The 19,785-nt window shown below is 36.1% G+C and overlaps 3 protein-coding genes, 2 long non-coding RNA genes and 2 other non-coding genes across 16 annotated transcripts; 3 read left to right on the top strand and 4 right to left on the bottom strand.

The window, feature by feature from the left end:
• The first annotated feature begins 311 nt into the window (after positions 1–311).
• On the top strand, positions 312–8,007 carry LOC116929424 (multiple epidermal growth factor-like domains protein 6). Of its 2 annotated transcripts, XM_032936653.2 has the most exons (59): positions 312–502; positions 609–665; positions 755–802; positions 869–910; positions 976–1,017; positions 1,152–1,193; positions 1,258–1,299; positions 1,372–1,404; positions 1,502–1,543; positions 1,629–1,670; positions 1,731–1,769; positions 1,841–1,882; positions 1,947–1,988; positions 2,062–2,094; positions 2,164–2,205; positions 2,278–2,319; positions 2,384–2,422; positions 2,508–2,549; positions 2,620–2,655; positions 2,723–2,761; positions 2,839–2,880; positions 2,950–3,000; positions 3,102–3,143; positions 3,216–3,254; positions 3,342–3,383; positions 3,498–3,539; positions 3,646–3,678; positions 3,755–3,796; positions 3,871–3,912; positions 3,975–4,013; positions 4,098–4,139; positions 4,202–4,276; positions 4,364–4,405; positions 4,482–4,523; positions 4,596–4,634; positions 4,714–4,755; positions 4,831–4,872; positions 4,945–4,977; positions 5,038–5,079; positions 5,162–5,209; positions 5,288–5,329; positions 5,412–5,450; positions 5,525–5,566; positions 5,655–5,693; positions 5,779–5,811; positions 5,906–5,947; positions 6,016–6,057; positions 6,136–6,174; positions 6,248–6,289; positions 6,364–6,405; positions 6,471–6,503; positions 6,564–6,605; positions 6,676–6,717; positions 6,816–6,854; positions 6,921–6,962; positions 7,027–7,068; positions 7,146–7,178; positions 7,249–7,371; positions 7,434–8,007. In XM_032936653.2, the coding sequence occupies exons 1-59, from the start codon at positions 389–391 to the stop codon at positions 7,878–7,880; spliced, it is 3,006 nt and encodes a 1,001-aa protein (XP_032792544.2). In that variant the 5' UTR covers positions 312–388; the 3' UTR covers positions 7,881–8,007. The 2 variants fall into 2 exon arrangements, with proteins under 2 accessions (XP_032792544.2, XP_045034151.1); XM_045178216.1 differs by having other exon boundaries at positions 6,471–6,605.
• A 1,825-nt stretch (positions 8,008–9,832) lies between these two features.
• LOC123475290 lies at positions 9,833–10,212 on the top strand. Its single transcript, XR_006650295.1, has 2 exons — positions 9,833–10,018; positions 10,084–10,212. It is a non-coding gene; the product is annotated as an uncharacterized LOC123475290 (long non-coding RNA).
• Positions 9,934–11,236, bottom strand: LOC123475289. The gene is made up of 2 exons (XR_006650294.1): positions 10,590–11,236; positions 9,934–10,489 (listed from the first exon to the last, which is right to left on the bottom strand). It is a non-coding gene; the product is annotated as an uncharacterized LOC123475289 (long non-coding RNA).
• A 2,258-nt stretch (positions 11,237–13,494) lies between these two features.
• LOC116929484 (zinc finger protein 135) lies at positions 13,495–15,715 on the bottom strand. Of its 9 annotated transcripts, none has more exons than XM_032936752.2 (9): positions 15,602–15,665; positions 14,851–14,941; positions 14,742–14,786; positions 14,572–14,649; positions 14,366–14,434; positions 14,259–14,309; positions 14,120–14,203; positions 13,935–14,051; positions 13,495–13,875 (listed from the first exon to the last, which is right to left on the bottom strand). In XM_032936752.2, exons 3-9 carry the CDS (start codon positions 14,766–14,768, stop codon positions 13,729–13,731), a joined length of 573 nt encoding a protein of 190 aa, XP_032792643.1. In that variant the 5' UTR covers positions 14,769–14,786; positions 14,851–14,941; positions 15,602–15,665; the 3' UTR covers positions 13,495–13,728. The 9 variants fall into 9 exon arrangements, with proteins under 9 accessions (XP_032792643.1, XP_032792642.1, XP_032792644.1 ...); XM_032936751.2 differs by lacking the exon at positions 15,602–15,665 and adding an exon at positions 15,031–15,415; XM_032936753.2 differs by lacking the exon at positions 15,602–15,665 and adding an exon at positions 15,044–15,415.
• A 778-nt stretch (positions 15,716–16,493) lies between these two features.
• On the bottom strand, positions 16,494–16,580 carry Trnay-gua. Its single transcript is given in 2 exon segments — positions 16,494–16,529; positions 16,544–16,580. It is a non-coding gene; the product is annotated as a tRNA-Tyr (tRNA).
• A 624-nt stretch (positions 16,581–17,204) lies between these two features.
• On the top strand, positions 17,205–18,941 carry LOC116929460 (brachyurin). The gene is made up of 7 exons (XM_032936717.2): positions 17,205–17,365; positions 17,456–17,552; positions 17,621–17,816; positions 17,905–18,074; positions 18,142–18,234; positions 18,345–18,490; positions 18,560–18,941. The coding sequence occupies exons 1-7, from the start codon at positions 17,291–17,293 to the stop codon at positions 18,842–18,844; spliced, it is 1,062 nt and encodes a 353-aa protein (XP_032792608.2). The 5' UTR covers positions 17,205–17,290; the 3' UTR covers positions 18,845–18,941.
• A 149-nt stretch (positions 18,942–19,090) lies between these two features.
• On the bottom strand, positions 19,091–19,173 carry Trnal-uaa. Its single transcript has one exon. It is a non-coding gene; the product is annotated as a tRNA-Leu (tRNA).
• Positions 19,174–19,785: the final 612 nt, after the last annotated feature.

Below are 19,785 nucleotides of genomic sequence, written 5' to 3'. Positions count from 1 at the left end.
ACAGAAAATAAATCTGCGTCGTAAGAAAACATTAACGATCACATCCCCTTGAAAAATGTGGAAGAAATCAGAGAAAAAAAAAAACAAAATAAGAAGGCGTACCACCAGTTTTTATCAGTTGCTTTAGACAAACATCCATCCGAAGCCTCTAGACGAATAACGAATCAACAGGATACTGGAAAACTTGGGGAAAACATTGACCGATAGACTTTTTAGATTGGCTGCCCAAGATGATGTGGAAATGAAGTTTCGACTGTGTCCGTTTGAAGACATGGGCAGGGTATATAAAGCGAAGACGAAGATGTGGAGCTTCAGATATTGGGTCGACTACAAGCGACCATCCAACCACGAATTGGAAGTACACAATTTTTTACAAAGTTACCATTGAATGAGCGCCATGAGCATTGCGAAAATTCTCATTTTGATTGCTGTCTGCATGGCAGCAATTGTGAACGCTCACAATTGCCCCTACAGTCATCGTTCCGGGGCTAATCCTCACCATGTAAGATTTTTTGAATTTTTATTTCTCTTTCAGTGCATCAATTAGCATTTTCTTGGAGACGTTAAAACTGAAATTGACATTTTTTTTTCTCTCTCTGATAATCTAGGGCAGAGGTGCCATTGGAGGAGTTCAAAAGGGTGCAGGATGCCCTTACGGATATTCGGTATGTTTAAGCAAAAATTAATAAGAACTTAAATTAAACATGGTTTTTTCAAATGTTTTAATTTAATTTATTTTTTTTATTTTTCAAAGAAATCCGTCGGTTTTGAAAGGCCGAGCAAGTGCCCTTACGGATATCCGGTAAGAAATTTTACTTAATAAATAAGAATTAGATTCACAATGAATGTGTGCTTTATCATTCGCCAGAAATCGGGATTCAATGATGGACAATGTCCTCACGGCTTCAAGGTGAATTTTTCAAAATAATGCTACAGTGCAATTTCTTAAATGTTGATTCAATGTACATTTTGCAGAATAACGACCCTGGAAGTGGATGCCCGTGGGGATTCAATAAGGTCCGTTTTTCGTTTCATAATTTTACTAATTAACACGCTGGACCTCCTAATCTGGGATACTTTCTGTCATATTTTCCCTTAATCTTTGGCCTTTTGATGATCATTTGAATTTGTTTCCCATTATACGTGTATAGCAATCGTCGGTAAGCGAAACTAAATGTCCGTTTGGATACACCGTAAGTAACGATTGTATGTCTTAAAAAATATCAATTGCTTATTTTTCTCCTTTTATTTTTATAGAGAGACTTTGCATCGAAATCCGGATGCCCTTACAACTTTAAGGTATTATATATTAATTTTAGCTTACATGATCAACCCCCTTGAAGTAACCTTTTGCTCTATTTGATATTTCAGAAATCAACCCAAGGATGTCCTCTCGGCGTCAAGGTATCCAGCCAAAAAGCTTGACATTTTTTTACCCCTCAAAAAAAAAAAAAATTCCTCAAACATTGTTGATTTATTTATTCAATCGACCCGTTTTTAGAAACAAGAAGTTGAAGGATCCAAATGCCCTTACGGATACAAGGTAATAATAATTTATTCTTGTTGAAAAATGATTACAGATACAATGAAGTTATTGACATTTTCCCTTTTTTTAAAATAATAATTAGAAAGAGGCGATTGGAGATGGAAAATGCCCAGCTGGTTTCTCCGTAAGTGTCACTACCACGTCAATCAACTGATGTTTTCATTTAAACTGATTCTCTTTACAGGGAGTTTCAACTGGAAAAGGATGCCCAATGGGCTTCAAGGTATTCACGCATTATTAATTTGAAATACGCGCTCTTTCTGTTCACATTAACATTTTTACGTGTGGCCGTAGCGCAATCAAGTGGACGGATCCAACTGCCCCTTTGGATACACTGTAAGTGAAAAATCATACACGTCAAGTCTAATAATCGCTAACCATTATTTAAATTTTTCTGTAGGCTCTAGACGCTGCTACGTCAGGGTGCCCATTCGGCTTCAAGGTAGTACCTTTTTACTAATTAAAATAATAAATTTCTTAAGTGTTTTGTCGTTTTGATTTGCCCGACAACACAGAAAAATGCAACAGGATGCCCGCTTGGTATCAAGGTAAATCATCTGCCTTCATAATTGATCCATGTTTAGCATACATATAAATTTTTATGTTTTATAATATAGAAAGGATTGGTTGCAGGATCCAAGTGTCCTTACGGCGGAACTGTAATATTCGAGAAATTTTTTTTCTTTTTTAACACGTTAAGTCTGAAATATTTCGACTTTTTGTACATGTAGAGAGAGGCTGCTGAAGACGGCATTTGTCCATTAGGTTTTAAGGTATTTATCTGTTATTTACTTAATTTTTTTACACTCAGTTTTTAACTATTTTTGAATTTTATAGGCTAGCGGTTCCGGAAAAGGATGTCCATTTGGAATTAAAGTATGTGTCAGCAGAAAACTGACTTGAAATTGTTAAATTATGTATCACTTGAATTCGTGTTTTGAATGAATTTTTAAAAATTCAGAAACAACAGACTGCAGGTAGCAAATGCCCATATGGATTCAGCGTACGTTTGTCTGTGTTCTATTTTAAGTGAAAATGATTCTTACCTTATAGGCCATTTTTGCATTTTACAGAAGGCCACCGCTGAAGGATGCCCGCACGGTTTCAAGGTAATCACTGCAATTTTTTTCCCCCTATCAATTTATAAATTTTATATTGATTTGTTTTCAAATGAAGAAATCTTCCAATGGTGCTGGATGTCCTTTTGGATTTAACGTAAGAACAATTTTCAACCTGCACTTCAATCACGAAATTTCAAGCGTCAAATGTTTCTTTATTTTAAAATCAAATAGAAAGCTGTTGCTCCAGTCACCAAATGCCCTTACGGCTACACGGTAATTTACTTTCTTTTCAATCGCATCCCTTTAAATTCTTTATTAATTACGTAATTTAATGAATTTTAGAAATCTTCCGGCATTCGATCGAAAACCAGCAAATGTCCATATGGATATCCGGTTAGTATTTCATAATTAAACTTCAAATAGACGGGACAAAAATTCAGAAGATTTTGGAACAAAAAGAAGTAACTATTACTTTACAATTTGTATTTTCACAGAAATCAGGATTCAACGATGGAGTATGTCCCCACGGATTTAAGGTATGTTCAAGTCTATGCACCCCCATAACAATCTTATTTTCATAAAAACACCTTTATTTTACCCATTTTTAGAAAACGGGCTCTGCTGCTGGATGTCCATGGGGTTTTAAGGTAAAAATCACCAGAACAGATCAACTTTACACATATCTTTTACATTTGAATATTAACTAATATATATATTTTTTTAATCCGGAATAGCAATCTACCGTTGCGGGAACAAAATGCCCATTCGGATATGACGTAAGTCTGTTACTGATTCACGTTTTCTTCCAAATTTCTCTCTGTTGGAAGCATTTCCGAAAACGACAAGAAAGGGAAAGAAATATTAATTTGTCCTTTTTTTTTAAATTTTAGAATGCCTTTGCTACAAAACCAGGCTGTCCCTATGGTTTTAAGGTAACTATGTTTAAAGAATAAATGCCAAACCCACAAACACGTGAAGTAGATTAATGTATATCGGATAGATTTTAGTCTATAATTGCAATGTTTTATTCTTTTCTAGAAATCCGACAAAGGATGCCCATTAGGTGTTAAGGTAATTTGAAGCACATCTAGATCAAATGTGATTAATTGTCTAAATACACGTTTACTTTTAATTCTTAACTTTGTAGAAAGGACTCGTCGAAGGATCTAAATGCCCCTTTGGCTACAAGGTCACTAAATTCCTATTAGAATCGTTTAGTTCTAACGCTAATAAATGTTTCTATTTGTTCTTTTTAACTCACAGAAAGAATCCATCGGTGACGGAAAATGCCCTGCCGGATTTTCTGTACTTCCAATTTTGTTTCCTCCTAGTCTGCAATCATGTTTTGAATTATCTTTAATTTTCAGGGAATCGCAACTGGAAAGGGTTGTCCTTTAGGCTTCAAGGTACACAACTAATTTAACTTGTGTAACTATTTCGTTCGTTATTACTGTTAACGGATACGAATCTTTTGTTCTATTGTTGTACAGCGTCAATTGGTTGAAGGATCTCAATGCCCGTTCGGATACACCGTAAGCTTATAGTTAATGTAACAATGTGTTGATGGATAAAAACTTAATTTTATGTTTTTCAGCGAGAAGACGCAGCTGCTCCAGGTTGTCCGTATAACTTTAAAAAGGGCGTTTCCGGATGCCCACTGGGAATCAAGGTACGTTCCATCCGTTAACGAATATGAAATAATATTCAACAATTAATCACCCGATAATTTGATTCTATGATATTTTTATTTTTGTAGAAGGGACTCGTTGCTGGATCGAAATGCCCTTACGGCGGAACTGTAAGTTAATCACGTGAAAAAAAAAATACGAATAACGACGTTATATTTACAACACACTGAAACACATTTTACACAGTTTGAAGCGGCTAATGACGGGAAATGTCCTTTTGGATACAAGGTGATGAACAGCCTTCAACTTAATTTTGTCACAATTAACTCTAATCTGTTTTCTTTTGTTTATTGTTAATAGTCAACTGGTTCCGGAAACGGCTGTCCCTTCGGTCTGAAGGTAAGCAATAACTCCAGTAACTTGACTGTTGAATCTAATTGTTGTTACTAATTTTTGTTAATTTTTTCTCCACTCGTAGAAACAAATAGTTGAAGGAAGCAAATGTCCCTACGGATATGGCGTATGATTTTCCCCAAAATATTTCATGCTGTAGAATTGACGATTTTTGACGGTTTTTAATTTCTTTTTCCAACAGCCGAGTGATATTGCAACTAACGGATGTCCGCATGGCTTCAAGGTATACATTAAAGCAGAAGAAATCTAATTTCAACTTGCTTTTCATACAAAACATTTGTTTCTCTTTCTATAGAAATCTGATTCTGGTTGCCCGTACGGCTTCAACGTAAGTCTAAAATACAGCGAATCTTTTTAGTTAGGGATTACAGTGTTTCTTTAAATTTAGAAACCAACTGCTGCTGCCCATAAATGCCCATACAGCCACTCGGTAATTTAAAGCATCTCAACACGATTTCATAGAAGCAATGAATAGGTTCTTACATTTGATTTTTTTCCTATTCTGTGGATAGAAATTAGTCAACTACAGGAGCAAGAGCAGATGTCCCTACGGATACCCGGTTAGTAGATGATTAATAATTTAATAATTTTTCAAAGGTTGAATTTTAAACATCCATTTGAATTGTTGCATGAAACAGAAATCTGGATTCAATGACGGAAACTGCCCATACGGATTCAACGTAAACTACATTATTCTTATAACTTTCTTTTGAATGTGTCGCAATCACTCGTCTTTTCATACGTTGCTTTTGAAAATAATAGAAGACCGGATCTGGCGAACCGTGCCCATTTGGCTTCAAGGTAAGGTTTTCCCAAGCTCTTAAACGATCACATAGAAGCCATTTTCTAAACTATATTTTTTTTTAATTTCACAGCAATCTTCAACGGAAGGCACACGTTGCCCATTTGGCTACTCTGTGAGTAACTCTTTTTAAAATTCAGTAATTATTGTTCACAACCAACCAAATGTGAAAGGAAAATGATAACCATTTACCTTTGGTGCAGGCATCGGCAATCAAACCTGGATGTCCCTTCAATTTCAAGGTAAAAATTAGGCTGCACCATAATAGAAATTCAAGCTCATCAGTTATGCTTACATTTACTAAATTCTTTGTGTTTTATTGAACAGAAATCTGATTCTGGATGCCCACTTGGCGTGAAGGTAAATCATTCTATTTCATCGTTCTCTCTTTTTTTTTTCTTTTCTTGTGCCACGTTAAAATATTTAATGAACTACCCTATCGATTGAACTACAGAAAGGACTAGTGGAAGGATCAAAGTGTCCCTTTGGTTACACGGTGAGCCAAATTCATTACAACTAAACCCAATAATTGATAGTTGAAATAACTGATTCACTTTCTAATAGAGAGAGGCTGCCACCGATGGGAAATGCCCACTCGGCTTCCAAGTGAGTTTCACAACACTTTACTTTTTAAGAAGAAAAAATGAAACTTATTTCAATCTGTGATTATTTTCTGTATAATAGGGATCTGCTTCCGGAAAAGGATGTCCTCTTGGACTCAAGGTATAGTGTAAATGAAGAAACTGGCAACGTCTATTTGGTATGGAAATAAATTCAGCGCTTTTGATTGAAATAGAAACAATCAGTGGAAGGAACCTCATGCCCCTATGGATACACTGTAAGTTTAGATCACTTGCGTAAGCAAAATTTATTTTAAGAAAAAAACTTATTCATTGATTTTATTTATCACAGAGAGAAGCTGCTGCTGCTTCTGGTTGCCCTTACGGATTCAAGGTATTCAATTAACGGCATCAATCGTATTAGCATTTCCCGAATCTAACATATTTTTGTTTTAACAGAAAAACGCTGGTGGATGTCCATTGGGGCTCAAGGTATTAAGGACGCTTAAATTAAATAAGATAAATATTAAAAATAACGTAAATGAATTTCAGCGAGGATTGGTCGAAGGCTCGAAATGCCCCTTCGGATTCTCGGTCAGTTAAAATAGATAACACGTTCCAGCCATGAGTAAACATACTATAATCTCATTTTCCATATTTTTAGGTCGCTCAATCCACCGATGGCAAGTGTCCATTAGGTTTTGTGGTAGGTTGTGCAGTCAGGATGATCGCTAATTTTCTAAATAAATTTTTCCTGTCCTAATAACATTCGATCACAAATTTATTCATTTTATCTTCGTATAGTCTTCCGGTTCTGGACATGGTTGCCCATTTGGAATTAAGGTGAGTCTCTTTATTTCCTTTATCGATCATTGTTCAAAAAGTGAACGTATCTTTCTTTTATGACAGAAACAAATGGTTGCCGGAAGCAAATGTCCTTACGGATACACGGTAATTAAATTATAATACCCTAAATTATCAATGTGATGACATTGATGTATTTTTTTTAATACAGCGTACGGACGCTTCAGCTAGTGGTTGCCCTCATGGCTTCAAGGTAACTATTGAAACGTAAAACTAAATAATTGAAGTCAAAAATTCAATACGATCATTTGTCTTAAAAAAAAAAAAAAGAAATCCACCAGCGGCTGTCCTCTCGGAATTCAAGTAAACACATTTACTATCGGCATTAAATCAATAAAACAAAATCTAAAACAAATCATTAATCTTTGCATAGAAACCATCTTCCGGTCACTATCACTCCAAGGTTGGATCAAAATGCCCTTACCTCCGTAAAGGATCTAAATGTCCATACGGTCAGCAGGGAGTCAAATGCCCTTACGGCCATCACACCGTCAAGGTACACACGACCAGAACCGATACAATTTTTAAGTGTGATAAAATAAACATCCCCGTTTTCAGCCTCAAACACGTGAATACTCGATGAAGGAAGAGGATCGTGCTTTGATCAAGGCCACCTGGAAAGTTGCTAAGAAAAATGGAAACATTGCACCGAAAGCGTTCATCCGTTACTTCAAACTGAAACCCGAAGCCCAAAAGAAGTTTGCAGCTTTTGCCGACGTCGATTTGGCTGATTTGCCCACCAACAGCCACTTCTTGAATCAAGCCTATACCTGTCTGGCCGGACTCAATGCTTACATTGACAACCTGGGCAAAAACCCGAAAAGCTGTCCTTACCTCAACTCGCCAGCCTTCAAAGACGTGAAACCTGATGAGCTTAAATTGTTTGGTGAAGTCATGTTTAATGTCATGGAAGAAGAACTTGGACAATCATTTTCCCCCGAAGCCAGAAAAGCCTGGAAAGATGGTTTGACAGCTTGCGACGTTGCTTTCCGCAGGTCTCATTGAGGTGCAAATCGATTCGTGTTTGAACTCTTTCCCGACATTGACATTCTTTAAAAAATCTCTTTCAAACAATTAGGGTGTAGCTTTTAAGTTTTAAATGGGAAAACAATACACATTTAATAGACGCAAATCTGGTTTGATTGGAAAAATGTTTGAAAACCATGAATTGTAAAAATAGAAATGAAAAATGTAATCAGTAAAAAGAAAACTATTGGCCCTCACTCCGTTCGCGAAGTTCCCGATAGGGTCTGGTTTTGGTTGCCATAAAATCCCGGAAACCGTATGCTCTTCCGGCAAAACTAACCACAGGGGATATCCGAGTAATCAAGAGAATCTAGTTAGTTTATCAATGGGCGTACAGGTACAGTTACTTTAACAAACGTCCAAACCGGACGAACTAGTTTTCAAGTTAAACGTCATCTAGCGGTAGCTACCTACCTTTGGCAAACCTAGAGTCGTAATTAAGACACATTAATATAGGAAAATGTAACGCTGCACTCTGCCGCTACGTCAGCTACAAAAAAAAATTCTGGAGCAATGTTAAATCAAAAATAAACGCTGATTTCGATTAAGTTTTTGGTTTTCTCGTTAAACTAGCGATTTTACCTTTGAAATTACCTGGTAAAGCACAATCACCACATCAGCGCCACCTGGTATCCAAGGGGCAAAAGCACTTTTTGACACTAGAGGCCCCGTGACATCTCTTGAAATTCGAAAAAAATCCCACGGTACAATCAAAATTTAACGCTGATTTCGATTAAGTCAATAGTTGTCTAATTAATTCGGCCATTTTTTAAATAAACGAAAACAAATGTACAAAAAGTCGGGTTAATTACTGAGGTAAATTGACGATTACGGATCAAAAAATTACCCGCTAAATTTTCAGCACCCCAGTCCCCAGGAAGCACTATTAATTTTTTTGCTGGAAATAATCACCAACAAACAGCAGCAAAGTAGAGTATAAATATCGGCCACATTACTTGTGGCGTTCGTTGCGGACTATTGGGGAACCCTCTCAAGTCCTACTCTTAGCGAACCTTTCATCAGAGTTATAGATCAACTTGGTCTCCGCGAGACGGTCTCGAAGGGTCGAGACCGTCACCCGTACATCCCAGTGGGACTATCCCGGCCCTCTAATTGGCTCTCTTCACCCTTACATCCTTCTATGTCTTTCTGCTTTCCGTTCCCACATTTTCCTGATGTACACAGTGTGGTTTTCCGTGGGGCTGCCGCTTTGATTTGTTTGTTTCTTTCATGTATTTTTATTATTTACATTTATTGTTTGTTCTTTATTAAGTTTTACAAATACAATATTTTTACTTACATTAATTGTTTTTTTCATTTTATATAATAGATTGAATTAATTACCAGTGTGTTTTCTTAAATTAGTGTAAATTGTCATCCCATGGGCCTTGGGTTGGCGGTTCCAAAACCCGATCTTGTAATGATCGGGGAAACTATAAGTCCAAAACTTAAAAAACTTATAGGAATGGATATATCTGGATAAGATCTGTCCATTTCTGCAAAAATATTGCTTAAAAACTACTTATTGGAAGAGTAACCCGATTTGCCATTTTTCCGGTAGGTCGGTGCGGTTTAGCGGGTATCTTGTAATCCCCACCCCCGAATAATACTTAATATTTAAATAATTTTTTGCGGGAAAACTATAAGACCAAAATTAATAAATTTTACAGAAATGGATAGCTCTTAGTAAGAGCTATCCATTTCTGTAAAATAGTTAAGACAATTTTCATAAACAAAAAAATTTTGGGCAAGAACTTTTTTGTAGTTTTTGCGCTCTAGAGATATACTCGATCCTATAGACTTAAGTAATAATTTTCATTGTTTTTGAAACTTTTTAGTGCATGAATATTTTTTCATAAATTATAGAGAAATAGATAGCCCTTATCAAGAGCTATCCATTTATATAAAATTTATTAATTTTGGTCCTATAGAGTGGTTCGAGGTTGCCATCTTGGATAGTTATTTCTCCCAGTTTGGTGCAACCTCAAACAAAAAAGCATTGGCAATTTTAGTATTTTTGGTGGGAAACTAATGAAAGTGAAAAATTTTTGTAATGGGTGTAGTTTACAATGCCAAGTTAGTTACAATAATGCAGGTATTGGATATTGGTGGACTCGGTTGTTGCTCATATTCTCAGTGAATTTCTGATTTGTTTAATTATTTGAACTATTCTGTTAATTAGGAATCCATTTCATTCATGCTAAGCCCAGTAAAGAATTGATGAAAAACAAAAAAGTTTTACCGTTGCTGCTTCTTCATGGATGGCCAGGCTCATTCATAGAGTTCACAAAAATTATTCCCTTGCTCACTAGGGAAACTGAAGGATATGATTTTGTGTTTGAACTTGTAGTTCCCTCTTTGCCTGGCTATAGGTTCTCTGACCCAGCTCGAAAACCTGGTTTAGGTCCTGCAGAAATGGGACTTATTTTCGACCGGTTAATGAAAAGGCTCGGGTATGACAAATATTAAGTCCAAGGTGGAGACTGGGGTTCCCTCATCGGTTCAAATATGGCTACTCTCTTCCCTGATAGGTGCTCTCTAATACAGCTTTTATCAGTATTTTATTCATAATTTATGTTTTCAAAATTCTAGAGTAAAGTATTTAATTTATTATTATATTTTCTCTACATTAATTATATAAAGAAAACATGTTTATCGTAAATACAATTTCCTTTAGTAATTTCTCACCATAATTACTACGCTAAGGCAGCTCAGCCAATCAGGTATGGCACGCCTTCGTGCCAAATGCCAATACATTAACATCGTATCCAAATAATGCACTTGTAGGGTTTGTGAGGGCAGCAATAAATTTCCTAGATAAAACATTAAATATGCTTAACTAAGCCAAAGAAAAAATTGTAGTTGCCACTTTCCACAGTATTTTATTTCCAAATGCGTTAGGACTTCTAGTGGATGTGGTTTCGGAGCAGATTGTTCGATTAAGTCAAATAAGGCAATTAATTTTCCATAGGAGTCGATGCCAGTGTAAAATTTACAACGCTTGTCATTATTAATAATGAATTTACTTATGTCAATCTGTAAACTGACAGTTGGCTGGCACTATTTATCTAAAATTGCCAATGCTTTTTTGTTTGAGGCTGCACCAAACTGGGAGAAATAACTATCCAAGATGGCAACCTCGAACCACTCTATAGTTTCCCCGAAAAAAATTATTTAAATTTCCCGTATTGCTGGGAGATAAGGGTTAACTTAGACCCGCTAAACTGCACCGACCTACCTGAAAAATGCCGAAGCGGTTTACTTCTCCAATAAGGAAATTTTGAGCAATATTTTTACAGAAATGGATAGATCTTATCAAGATATATCCATTCCTATAATTGTTAAAACTTTTGGACTTATAGTTTTCCCGATTGTCCCAAAATCGGGTGTTGAAACCGTTTTTCTCCAGCCCGCACCAACCCAGTTGCCCATGAGAGTTCATTCACAATAATTCTGATGGAAACACACCGATGTTTAATTCATTCCTGTTTTATAAATTGAAAAGCGATTTAATAAAGGTATAAGTAGTGTAATAGCATAAATTAATAAATAAAAAACAAAAAACGAACAATAACGAAAAAATATTCATACACAAAAAAGTTTTAAAAAAATTTCAATTGTTACTTAAGTCTATTGGATCTAGTATATATATCTAGAGCGCAAAAACTACAAACAACGTCTTGTCCAAAATTTGTTTGTTTATGAAAATTATGTTAATTATTTTACAGAAATGGATAGCGCTTACTAAGAGCTATCCATTTCTGCAAAATTTATTAATTTGTTCCTTATAGTTTTCCCGCAATAAATTATTGAAATATGACGTATTTTTATGAGGGGGGTTCCTTTGACCCGCTAAACCGCACCGACCTACCCGTAAAATGGCGAAGCGGTTTACTTTCCTACACCCTACCACTTCTGTACACCCTAAGCAAAATTTTTGCAGAATTGGATAGACCTTATCAAGATTTATCCATTCCTATAAGTATTAAAACTTTTGGACATATAGTTTTCCCGATTCTCCCAAAATCGGGTTTTTAACCTTTTTTCTCCGACCCGCACCAACCCAATTGCCCGTGGATGACAATTCACAATAGTTATAATGAAAACACACCAATATTTAATTTATTCCTGTGCTATAAAATTTAAAACGATATAATGAAGATACAAATAGTTTATTAACAAAATAGTAAGTTAGAGACAATAAATATAAACATAAATAATCATAAATAAATAAACATGAAAAACAAACAAATGAAGGCGGCAGCCCGACTACTCCACACACGCCACAGCCCCACAGGCCACACACCACAAGCAGAAGGGGTGGAGGGGCTATAGGGTGAGGAGAGGGAGAGAGCCAATCAGAGGGCCGGGATAGTCCCACTGGGATGTACGGGTGACGGTCTCGACCCTTCGAGACCGTCTCGCGGAGACCAAGTTGTATGATGGTAGAACCACGATATAATAGGAAAGGTACACTCTCGCGCTATCCCAGTATCTTGGAAGAAACAGCGGGTGTTCAGTAAAGGGTCCCAGGATTCCCCGCCAGGTTCGCTAGTATAGGAGGCCCCTCGCCTCTCGGGGGTATAGTAAAAATTGGGGTTTTTCGTTCGTTATCTATAAAATTACCAATCAATGTGTCCAGAAATTGATTTCATCTAAGCTTAATTTAATTCCCTATCCTTAAATACCTAATTCATCTAGATTAGGCAATTATTTATATGTTAAATTTGTGATTGAAATTCAAAATTTTTTGAAATTTGCGCCTTTCGCACCATTGCCTATTTCATTATATTAAACACGTGTGTCTTCTCTCTATTGCAGAATTCATTAGAAATAGAATTCGTCAATATTTATTAAATATATCCATTTTTAACAAAGGTGTAAAAGTTGCTGCACTAGATTGATTGATTCGATTCTTTGCTATCGGTTCAAGATTTTTTGAAAATATTGAAAGTTCAGGCATTGTAAACTACACCAATTACAAAAATTGTTCACTTTCATTCGTTTCCCACCAAAAATACTAAAATTGCCAATGCTTTTTTGTTTGAGGTTGCACCAAACTGGGAGAAATACCTATCCAAGATGGCAACCTCGAACCACTCTATAGCGTATCTAGAAAATTACAAGGCCTTTAAAAAAAAGTCAGGCGAGGCAAGAAGCTCCGCCTTGAAAAGTAAATTCACGGTCTGATTCCCATAGCTTTCGCGAGTTTTAGTCGAAGCCGCCATCTATCATTAAAAAAAAAATCATAGCCGCAATTCGGGTAGGCTGACTAGATTACTCGGCAATCTCTTACCGCTCAGCGCAAAACTACGGGGAACAGACATTAAATTCAGCGTTATCTGCTCTACAACACGAATAAACGATACCAATGTCCGCGACCTATCTTGAAAAGTTAGATAAAAGATATATGCAGGTCCCTTTGAGAAAAGGACGCCATCTATCGGGAGAAATATAAGAAAAACAAATGTGGTCGATCAAGGTGAGATGTGACTAATGAGACATGCAGTTTCGCAAGAATCTCTATCGGACAACAAAAATTTTTTTTTTTCAATATCCGTTTCAAGCACATTTCTAGATACATTTGACAACATTGAAATTATAGCAGCTTTAATTCTTTGTAACATTAAGCGTAATACAAGACAGAAAATATTTCTCAAAAGACAAGCGCAATTTAAAAGAAAAATGGATAGTCAACGGAATGTTCAAATCAAAATGAAGAGAATCTTGGTAGAAAATATCAAGAATGCCAGCACATGTGATGAATTCTGATCAGCATCGGATGTACTCTTGATATATAGTTTGATAAACGGGAGTTGTGCCAGACCTACATTTTATTAAGGACTTCAGTCAAGGATCGTGAAAGAACCACTCTCGGGCACAGGTTTACATTCTGCATTGAAGCTGGTAATGTATATCTGATTTGCCGCGGATATCCTTTTACCTTCATCGTCTGAGTAGCTTTTGTCTTTTGCTTTAAAAAAAACCGAACGGTAGGATCGCAAAAATATTTTTTAATACAAAAATATTTACCTTCAATGAGCTTTTAATTTCACCTTTCGGGAGATTCATTTTATTCACTTGAGTAGAATTGTGGGCCGAATGGGTATTTGCCAAATGTTCCCATACCGAATAGGGATGTTTGAATTTCTTTCATCAAAATTGTAACTCATTAAAAACTTGCCTTAAACTAATAATGACGAAAATACTTGATTTACCTTAGGGCAATATAGGCAAGTATATGGACGTTCTTTTGAGTGAATTGTGGTGTGTTCCAGTAATCGAGACGAAAAACGAAATCTCTAAATCGACAAAACACTTAATTTATATCACAATTAATTTAAGACAAGGCTTTACTTTTGAACAAAGTTTGCATTTATGCGGCCAGTCTTCCTCAGAAGTGAATACCTAAATAAAAAAAAATCATGAGGCTGATCACCATGAAATGTTGAGAGATTTTTCACCAACTTGTCCTGAACGGTCTCTGAATGGACGCGTTCATGGTTCCGAAGATTGCCTGGATGAGCGAAAATCTACCATAAACGACATTTATTAAATTTGGGCACATTGTTCAAACTTGAAGCTTAAAGTTAAAAAATTGCTAAAACATTACAATGTGACCAGTTCCACACAGCAAGAGTATGAAGCTAAAAACAAACAAAAAACTTACTTTGTCACAATATCGACATTGGTGTTTATATTCTATCCCGTAATGCATATCTATATGTTGTCTCTTGTTGACCACCATCTGAAAGCACACAACATTTCATTATTTATGTTTGTAGTAGTTAGGCATGTAAAACAATGGTAAGAGTTCACAGAAGAACAGTTATACTGCACCTCTGAACAGATTGGGCACTGCATCATACTTCAAATGTTTTGAACCTGAAATCAAACAGAACTGGATGACAGCAATTTTTTTTTGATAAGTTATCTCACAAAAAATTACAGGATTTTCCATCAGCTATTTCCGGTTGCAATAAAACAAAACTATCTCAGGATCAAAATGATCAAATTGTCATATAAATGATTTTTGGTATCTGGAACATTTATGGGAGTCAAATAAAGATCAAATACTTTATGTTAATAAACAATTATTCGTGAATGAATTTCGGGAAAACTGCAATACCACAAAGATGTACCAAATTTGACTTTCACACAAACACCAGGTTGGAAATACTTGTAACACAATTTTTTAAAACTATTATTTCTGTTTTCCATCAAATTTTTAATATGAAATACTGTTTCAATGTGGTTTTCTCATGGGAGAAATACTAAAACATAAAAATTGTTCCGAGAAAAAATGTTTCGTTCAAAAAGGCAAATATCCAAAAATATTAGCAGTTGCTCTAGTGCAAGATATAATTTAAAAATAAATATATTTAAATGTTAATTGCCAAAAGGGGCAAAAGCCACAATGCCAATCGCCAAATGGAAATTGCCAATAACACGTCAACCAAGAACCGAAATTTGCAGTATCTAGTTTGAAAACTATTGAGTAGTATGATTAAGAAAACAGAGTTAGAACTTAGAACTACACATTTCCTACTCGTATGTCGCATACAGGTATGCTAGTCTTTTGTTATTGTGAACGATGTGGCAAAGAATATCTGACCTTACACAGACTAGGGAGAAATATTGGAATCTTTTTTAAACATATACTTATGGACTTGCTGATGAAATGTTTTGCCTTCACTTACGGGATATATAAAATTCTAAACCTCGTGTTCTGACTTCAGCTGGAGATAATGTCCTATGCTCACTAGTCCAAAAATTATGGCTTGAAGACTAAAGTTCTCCGTTTACAAATCGGAGGAGGAGTGGACAGCAAAAGAGAAAAGCCTATTCGGAGGGGGGGGGGAGGGGTGCGTAAGTATGTTTTGCGGATTATGCGGAAAACATTACTACCGAAAAATAGAAGAAAATTGCCCTGATATATCTTTGTCTGGAAGCATTTCAAAGAAAGTAATGGTAGTGACCTTTACACAAAGAAGTTAAATTTACGACATTACCTTACCTGTACATTAGCTGGTCGCTTACTTCTTTTTTTTTTCTTCTTTACTTCCATAAAGGTTAGCCTCTTAGCCATATCAATTTGTCCCTATCGCATGACCAACTTTCTTGGATTTGCATAAAAACGGAAAACTTATCCCTTCAGTCTTACTACGAATATTTATTTCATGATGTCATAACGTGTAGCATCTTGTCATTGTTCAGAAAACGCCCTAGGCAACAGACTCAAATCGAGAAGAACAGATGGCGGAATGATTCCGTTTTATTCAAAATCGGCGTAACTTACGAGGAAAGTAGTATTTTATTCCGCACCGGAGTTTGAATATGGTTAATACTGAATCAGGTTAAGTTTCTTCGAATTCAAAGTAAAAAATTTTTAACCCGACAAAAATAATATAAGCCCAACTTTTTCGCTCCTTTTTTTTATTTTTTTCCAAAACCTATATGTATTGGCTATAAATATTCATGATTTATATGCCAGATTTAACGAGGTTTACGCAAATTGACTTTGTTCTTCCTTGGGACTTATAGTTTTTGAGCTATTCAATTCAAAGTCATTTTAATGAAGAAAAATAATATTCCGTCGAGCCGGAGTTGAACCAGCGACCTATGGATTTCATCAACACCTTCTACAGTCCACCGCTCTACCAACTGAGCTATCGACGGTTGAAATTTCCTCGCCAATTTTATTATAAAAGCAGGAATTAAAAAATGCGAAGTAAATGTAAGAGTAGGGATTTGCCTTCAAAACAAATCTAATGAAATAAATAAAAAGAAACCATGTATATATAATATAAATACTTTTATTCATAGTTGTTTATTCCCCCTAAAAATGTTCATGTAGGCTATGTGTCTACCTATAACATCGACCAGTGCAGTAGTTTACGAATGACACTTAAGCTTGTTACATCCTGTTTTTTTTCTTTATCAGTTTTGATTTCGTTTCTTGGACCACAAGTTATAAATTCTTCTTTTAACAAGATATCTACTTAAATTCGTCACCTAGTATCAGTTACGTCGGCACGTCGCTCCTTGTCGTGTGTGGAGAGAATCACGGCTTTATCGCCGGAAATGACAGCACATTAAACTAGTAAAATAATGAGACTTGCACAACCCGTGAGAAAGGTGAATCAAAGTAACCGGCCTTTCGAAGTTGAGTGCTGTCATGTATGTTGGTTTGCGTTAGACGTTTTCGACACAACCATTAACAGTTCATAATCAGGAAACCGGAACCTTAGTGCTGAAGTATACTGCCAGGTTCCGGTGACATTCATCTTATCAGCTTTGACCACGCAAGTAAATCAACCGTATAAAACGCAGTTTTATTTCAATTCAATGCGCTTTTGTTTGTTTGAACCAAGGTAAACCAATTTAACATGAAAAACTTTCTTTACTTGTGCCTCACTGCCGCTTCTCTTGGATTGTGTGCAGCACTAGCGACAGGCAATACGGTAATTAATTGCATATAACTTTGCTCCAATTATTGTTTTCTGCCGAAATTTTTTTACACAAAGTTAATGTTCAATCGTCATTGAATTTAGCAAGCTTTGAGTGCTGTCCAAGAACGAATATACAGCAATTTTACGGTGTTTCAGTCCAATGTACTGACACCATTTGCCACCCCACCTCTTGTTAGAGGTTTGTTTTTCGTACTATTTCATATGACTATGCGCATAATAAACGTAATTATTTTTTTAAATAATAAGATGCAACATGTGGAAAGAAAAACTTACCGTCACTGACTGGAAGGATTGCTGGAGGAAATGTTGCCACGCCAAACGAATATCCATGGCAGGCGTTTTTGCAAATTTCACAAGGTTGGCCTGTGTTTCAGGACTATGTCTGTGGTGGCACCTTAATCAGCAATCAGTGGATTTTAACCGCCGCCAACTGCCTCGATGGGTTAGTACGTCCGGCATAACACAATCTTCAACGTCACAAATTTTGCCTATGAAATAATATTCCATGATATTCCCTTTTCAATAACTAGGGCATCGTTAATCAAGGTCTATCTTGGTGCCCACGATTTAACTGCTACCAACGAATGGCAAAGAGTCATATTCACTACCACCGATTACAAAAAGCATCCCAGTTGGAATGCGCAGACACTGAACGGTGACATCGCCCTCATCAAATTGCCCGTCCCCGTCAACTTCACCTGTAATTGATCGTTCAGTTAAATAATAACTATTACTTATCAGTTTTTTTTCAAACCCTTAAATTACAGCTTATATCAAACCGATTTGCTTGCCATCTACGAATGATCCTAGCCATAATGGCGATACTGTTTACCTTACTGGATGGGGAAGAACTTCTGGCTGTAAGTTATTTACTACACCCGTTATTACAACACCATAATCATTTAAATAACAAACCATTGGTACCGACGCGTTTTTTTTTTTTTTGTTTTTTTTTGGTTTTTTTACATAGCGGGATCAGTGGGACCATTGAGTCCAGTTTTAAGGGAAACGACAACTACCGTCATTGGCAATTCCGAATGTTCTTCAATCTATGGGAATGTCGTGACTGACAACATTATTTGCAGCAGTGGAGCTGGAGGTCGGGGAATCTGTCCGGTACGATTTTAGAAAAAAGAATAGACCTATCAGGTCATTGGGTCTAATATTTTCATTATACGTACGCAGAGTGATAACGGTGGGCCTATGGGCTACATGAACGCTGATGGGACTTTTACTCAGATTGGAGTTGCATCTTTCTATGCGGCTTCGGGATGTGAAAACAGCCTGCCGTCTGGATTCACTCGCATTCGAAACTATGTGAATTGGATATCACAAGAAACGAGTATTCCTGTTCCGAATTCGGCCGTATCCAATTCCGATTCCTCATGTTTAAAGTTCATCCTTGCAATCGCCATTGCCATCCAATGCTATTTCTTTGACTATGTTCTTAGAGACGGTTCGATTCACTAACGACCTGGTCGACCTTGTGTCAAGTCATTTCTCTCCTCACCTTTACAAATTCCGCATATGAAAAGAACGAAATTAAACATGTGGCAACTAAAATGTAGTCTAATAATGCGCAAATTTTTACAAGAATTTTTTTACATTTTCATCTTGTGGTAATATGAAAAATATAACGAACAACTCAAAATTTAAAGAACGCTTAATAATGGGATGCGATGATCGATTTCCGGACTGCAATATAGACTTAGGTAATACCAGGTGTGGGGATTGAACCCACGTCTCTATGCAGAGACCAGAACTTAAGTCTGGCGCCTTAACCACTCGGCCAACCTGGTTATAATAATAGTTATCTTTAACAAATCTGAATCTCTAACAAAGGAGAATCTGGTGAAACGTAACGTGCCATCGGACGTAGATGCAGATGGCGTTACCCATTGATTAGTTTTGGCCGTTGGCATGAGGAAAGCGAAAACATTACTCCCTCTGTATTCAATCGTTCGTTAATATTTAATAATACGTTCCTTCCCGAATTATTTGTATCAAATATCTGAAGAAACCTGCAACACTATACAAAATTAAACCGTAGCTATTGTCGGCTCACATCACTTCAAATTCATTTTTACACTTTCCTTTTTGTCATTCGATACTTTTCTTTAATTTAGATAGTTATTTTCCGTAATTACCACTAAATGTAATTGCATAAATTTTTTTAATTTCCAGCATATGTGTTCGCGTATTAGTCCACGTTTTCGAGTGGAAATAAAATGTATCCGTTTGAGTTAGACCTTGAATAAAAATAAAAAAATAGCCACGAAATAGACAAAAAATACCTTGATAAAGCTGGCAATTTGTATTGCACACAGGGAACCTTTTTGTATGATAAATTTTGCGAGGAAAGAAGGAAAGTTTAGATTAATGATCACTTGTTGGTTTGTCATGGTCTTTTA

The sequence above is a fragment of the Daphnia magna genome, linkage group LG8, assembly GCF_020631705.1.
Source record: "Daphnia magna isolate NIES linkage group LG8, ASM2063170v1.1, whole genome shotgun sequence".
Taxonomy (NCBI): Eukaryota; Metazoa; Arthropoda; class Branchiopoda; order Diplostraca; family Daphniidae; genus Daphnia; species Daphnia magna.
This window is presented reverse-complemented; position numbering and strand designations above follow the sequence as displayed.

What these genes read in the sequence shown, in the direction of transcription:
- LOC116929484 (XM_032936755.2), bottom strand. Translation starts at nt 14,768, where the DNA reads ATGATGCAGTGCCCAATCTGTTCAGAG. An exon ending in AGTGCCCAATCTGTTCAGAG is followed by an intron (nt 14,650 to 14,741) that starts GTGCAGTATAAC and finishes GTGTGCTTTCAG; the next exon opens with ATGGTGGTCAACAAGAGACA. An exon ending in AGACCGTTCAGGACAAGTTG is followed by an intron (nt 14,310 to 14,365) that starts GTGAAAAATCTC and finishes TTTTTTATTTAG; the next exon opens with GTATTCACTTCTGAGGAAGA.
- LOC116929424 (XM_045178216.1), top strand. Translation starts at nt 389, where the DNA reads ATGAGCGCCATGAGCATTGCGAAAATTCTCATTTTGATTGCTGTCTGC. An exon ending in AATGTCCCTACGGATATGGC is followed by an intron (nt 4,756 to 4,830) that starts GTATGATTTTCC and finishes TTTTTCCAACAG; the next exon opens with CCGAGTGATATTGCAACTAA. An exon ending in AATGCCCATACAGCCACTCG is followed by an intron (nt 5,080 to 5,161) that starts GTAATTTAAAGC and finishes TTCTGTGGATAG; the next exon opens with AAATTAGTCAACTACAGGAG.
- LOC116929460 (XM_032936717.2), top strand. Translation starts at nt 17,291, where the DNA reads ATGAAAAACTTTCTTTACTTGTGCCTCACTGCCGCTTCTCTTGGATTG. An exon ending in ATGGGGAAGAACTTCTGGCT is followed by an intron (nt 18,235 to 18,344) that starts GTAAGTTATTTA and finishes TTTTTTACATAG; the next exon opens with CGGGATCAGTGGGACCATTG. An exon ending in GAGGTCGGGGAATCTGTCCG is followed by an intron (nt 18,491 to 18,559) that starts GTACGATTTTAG and finishes ATACGTACGCAG; the next exon opens with AGTGATAACGGTGGGCCTAT.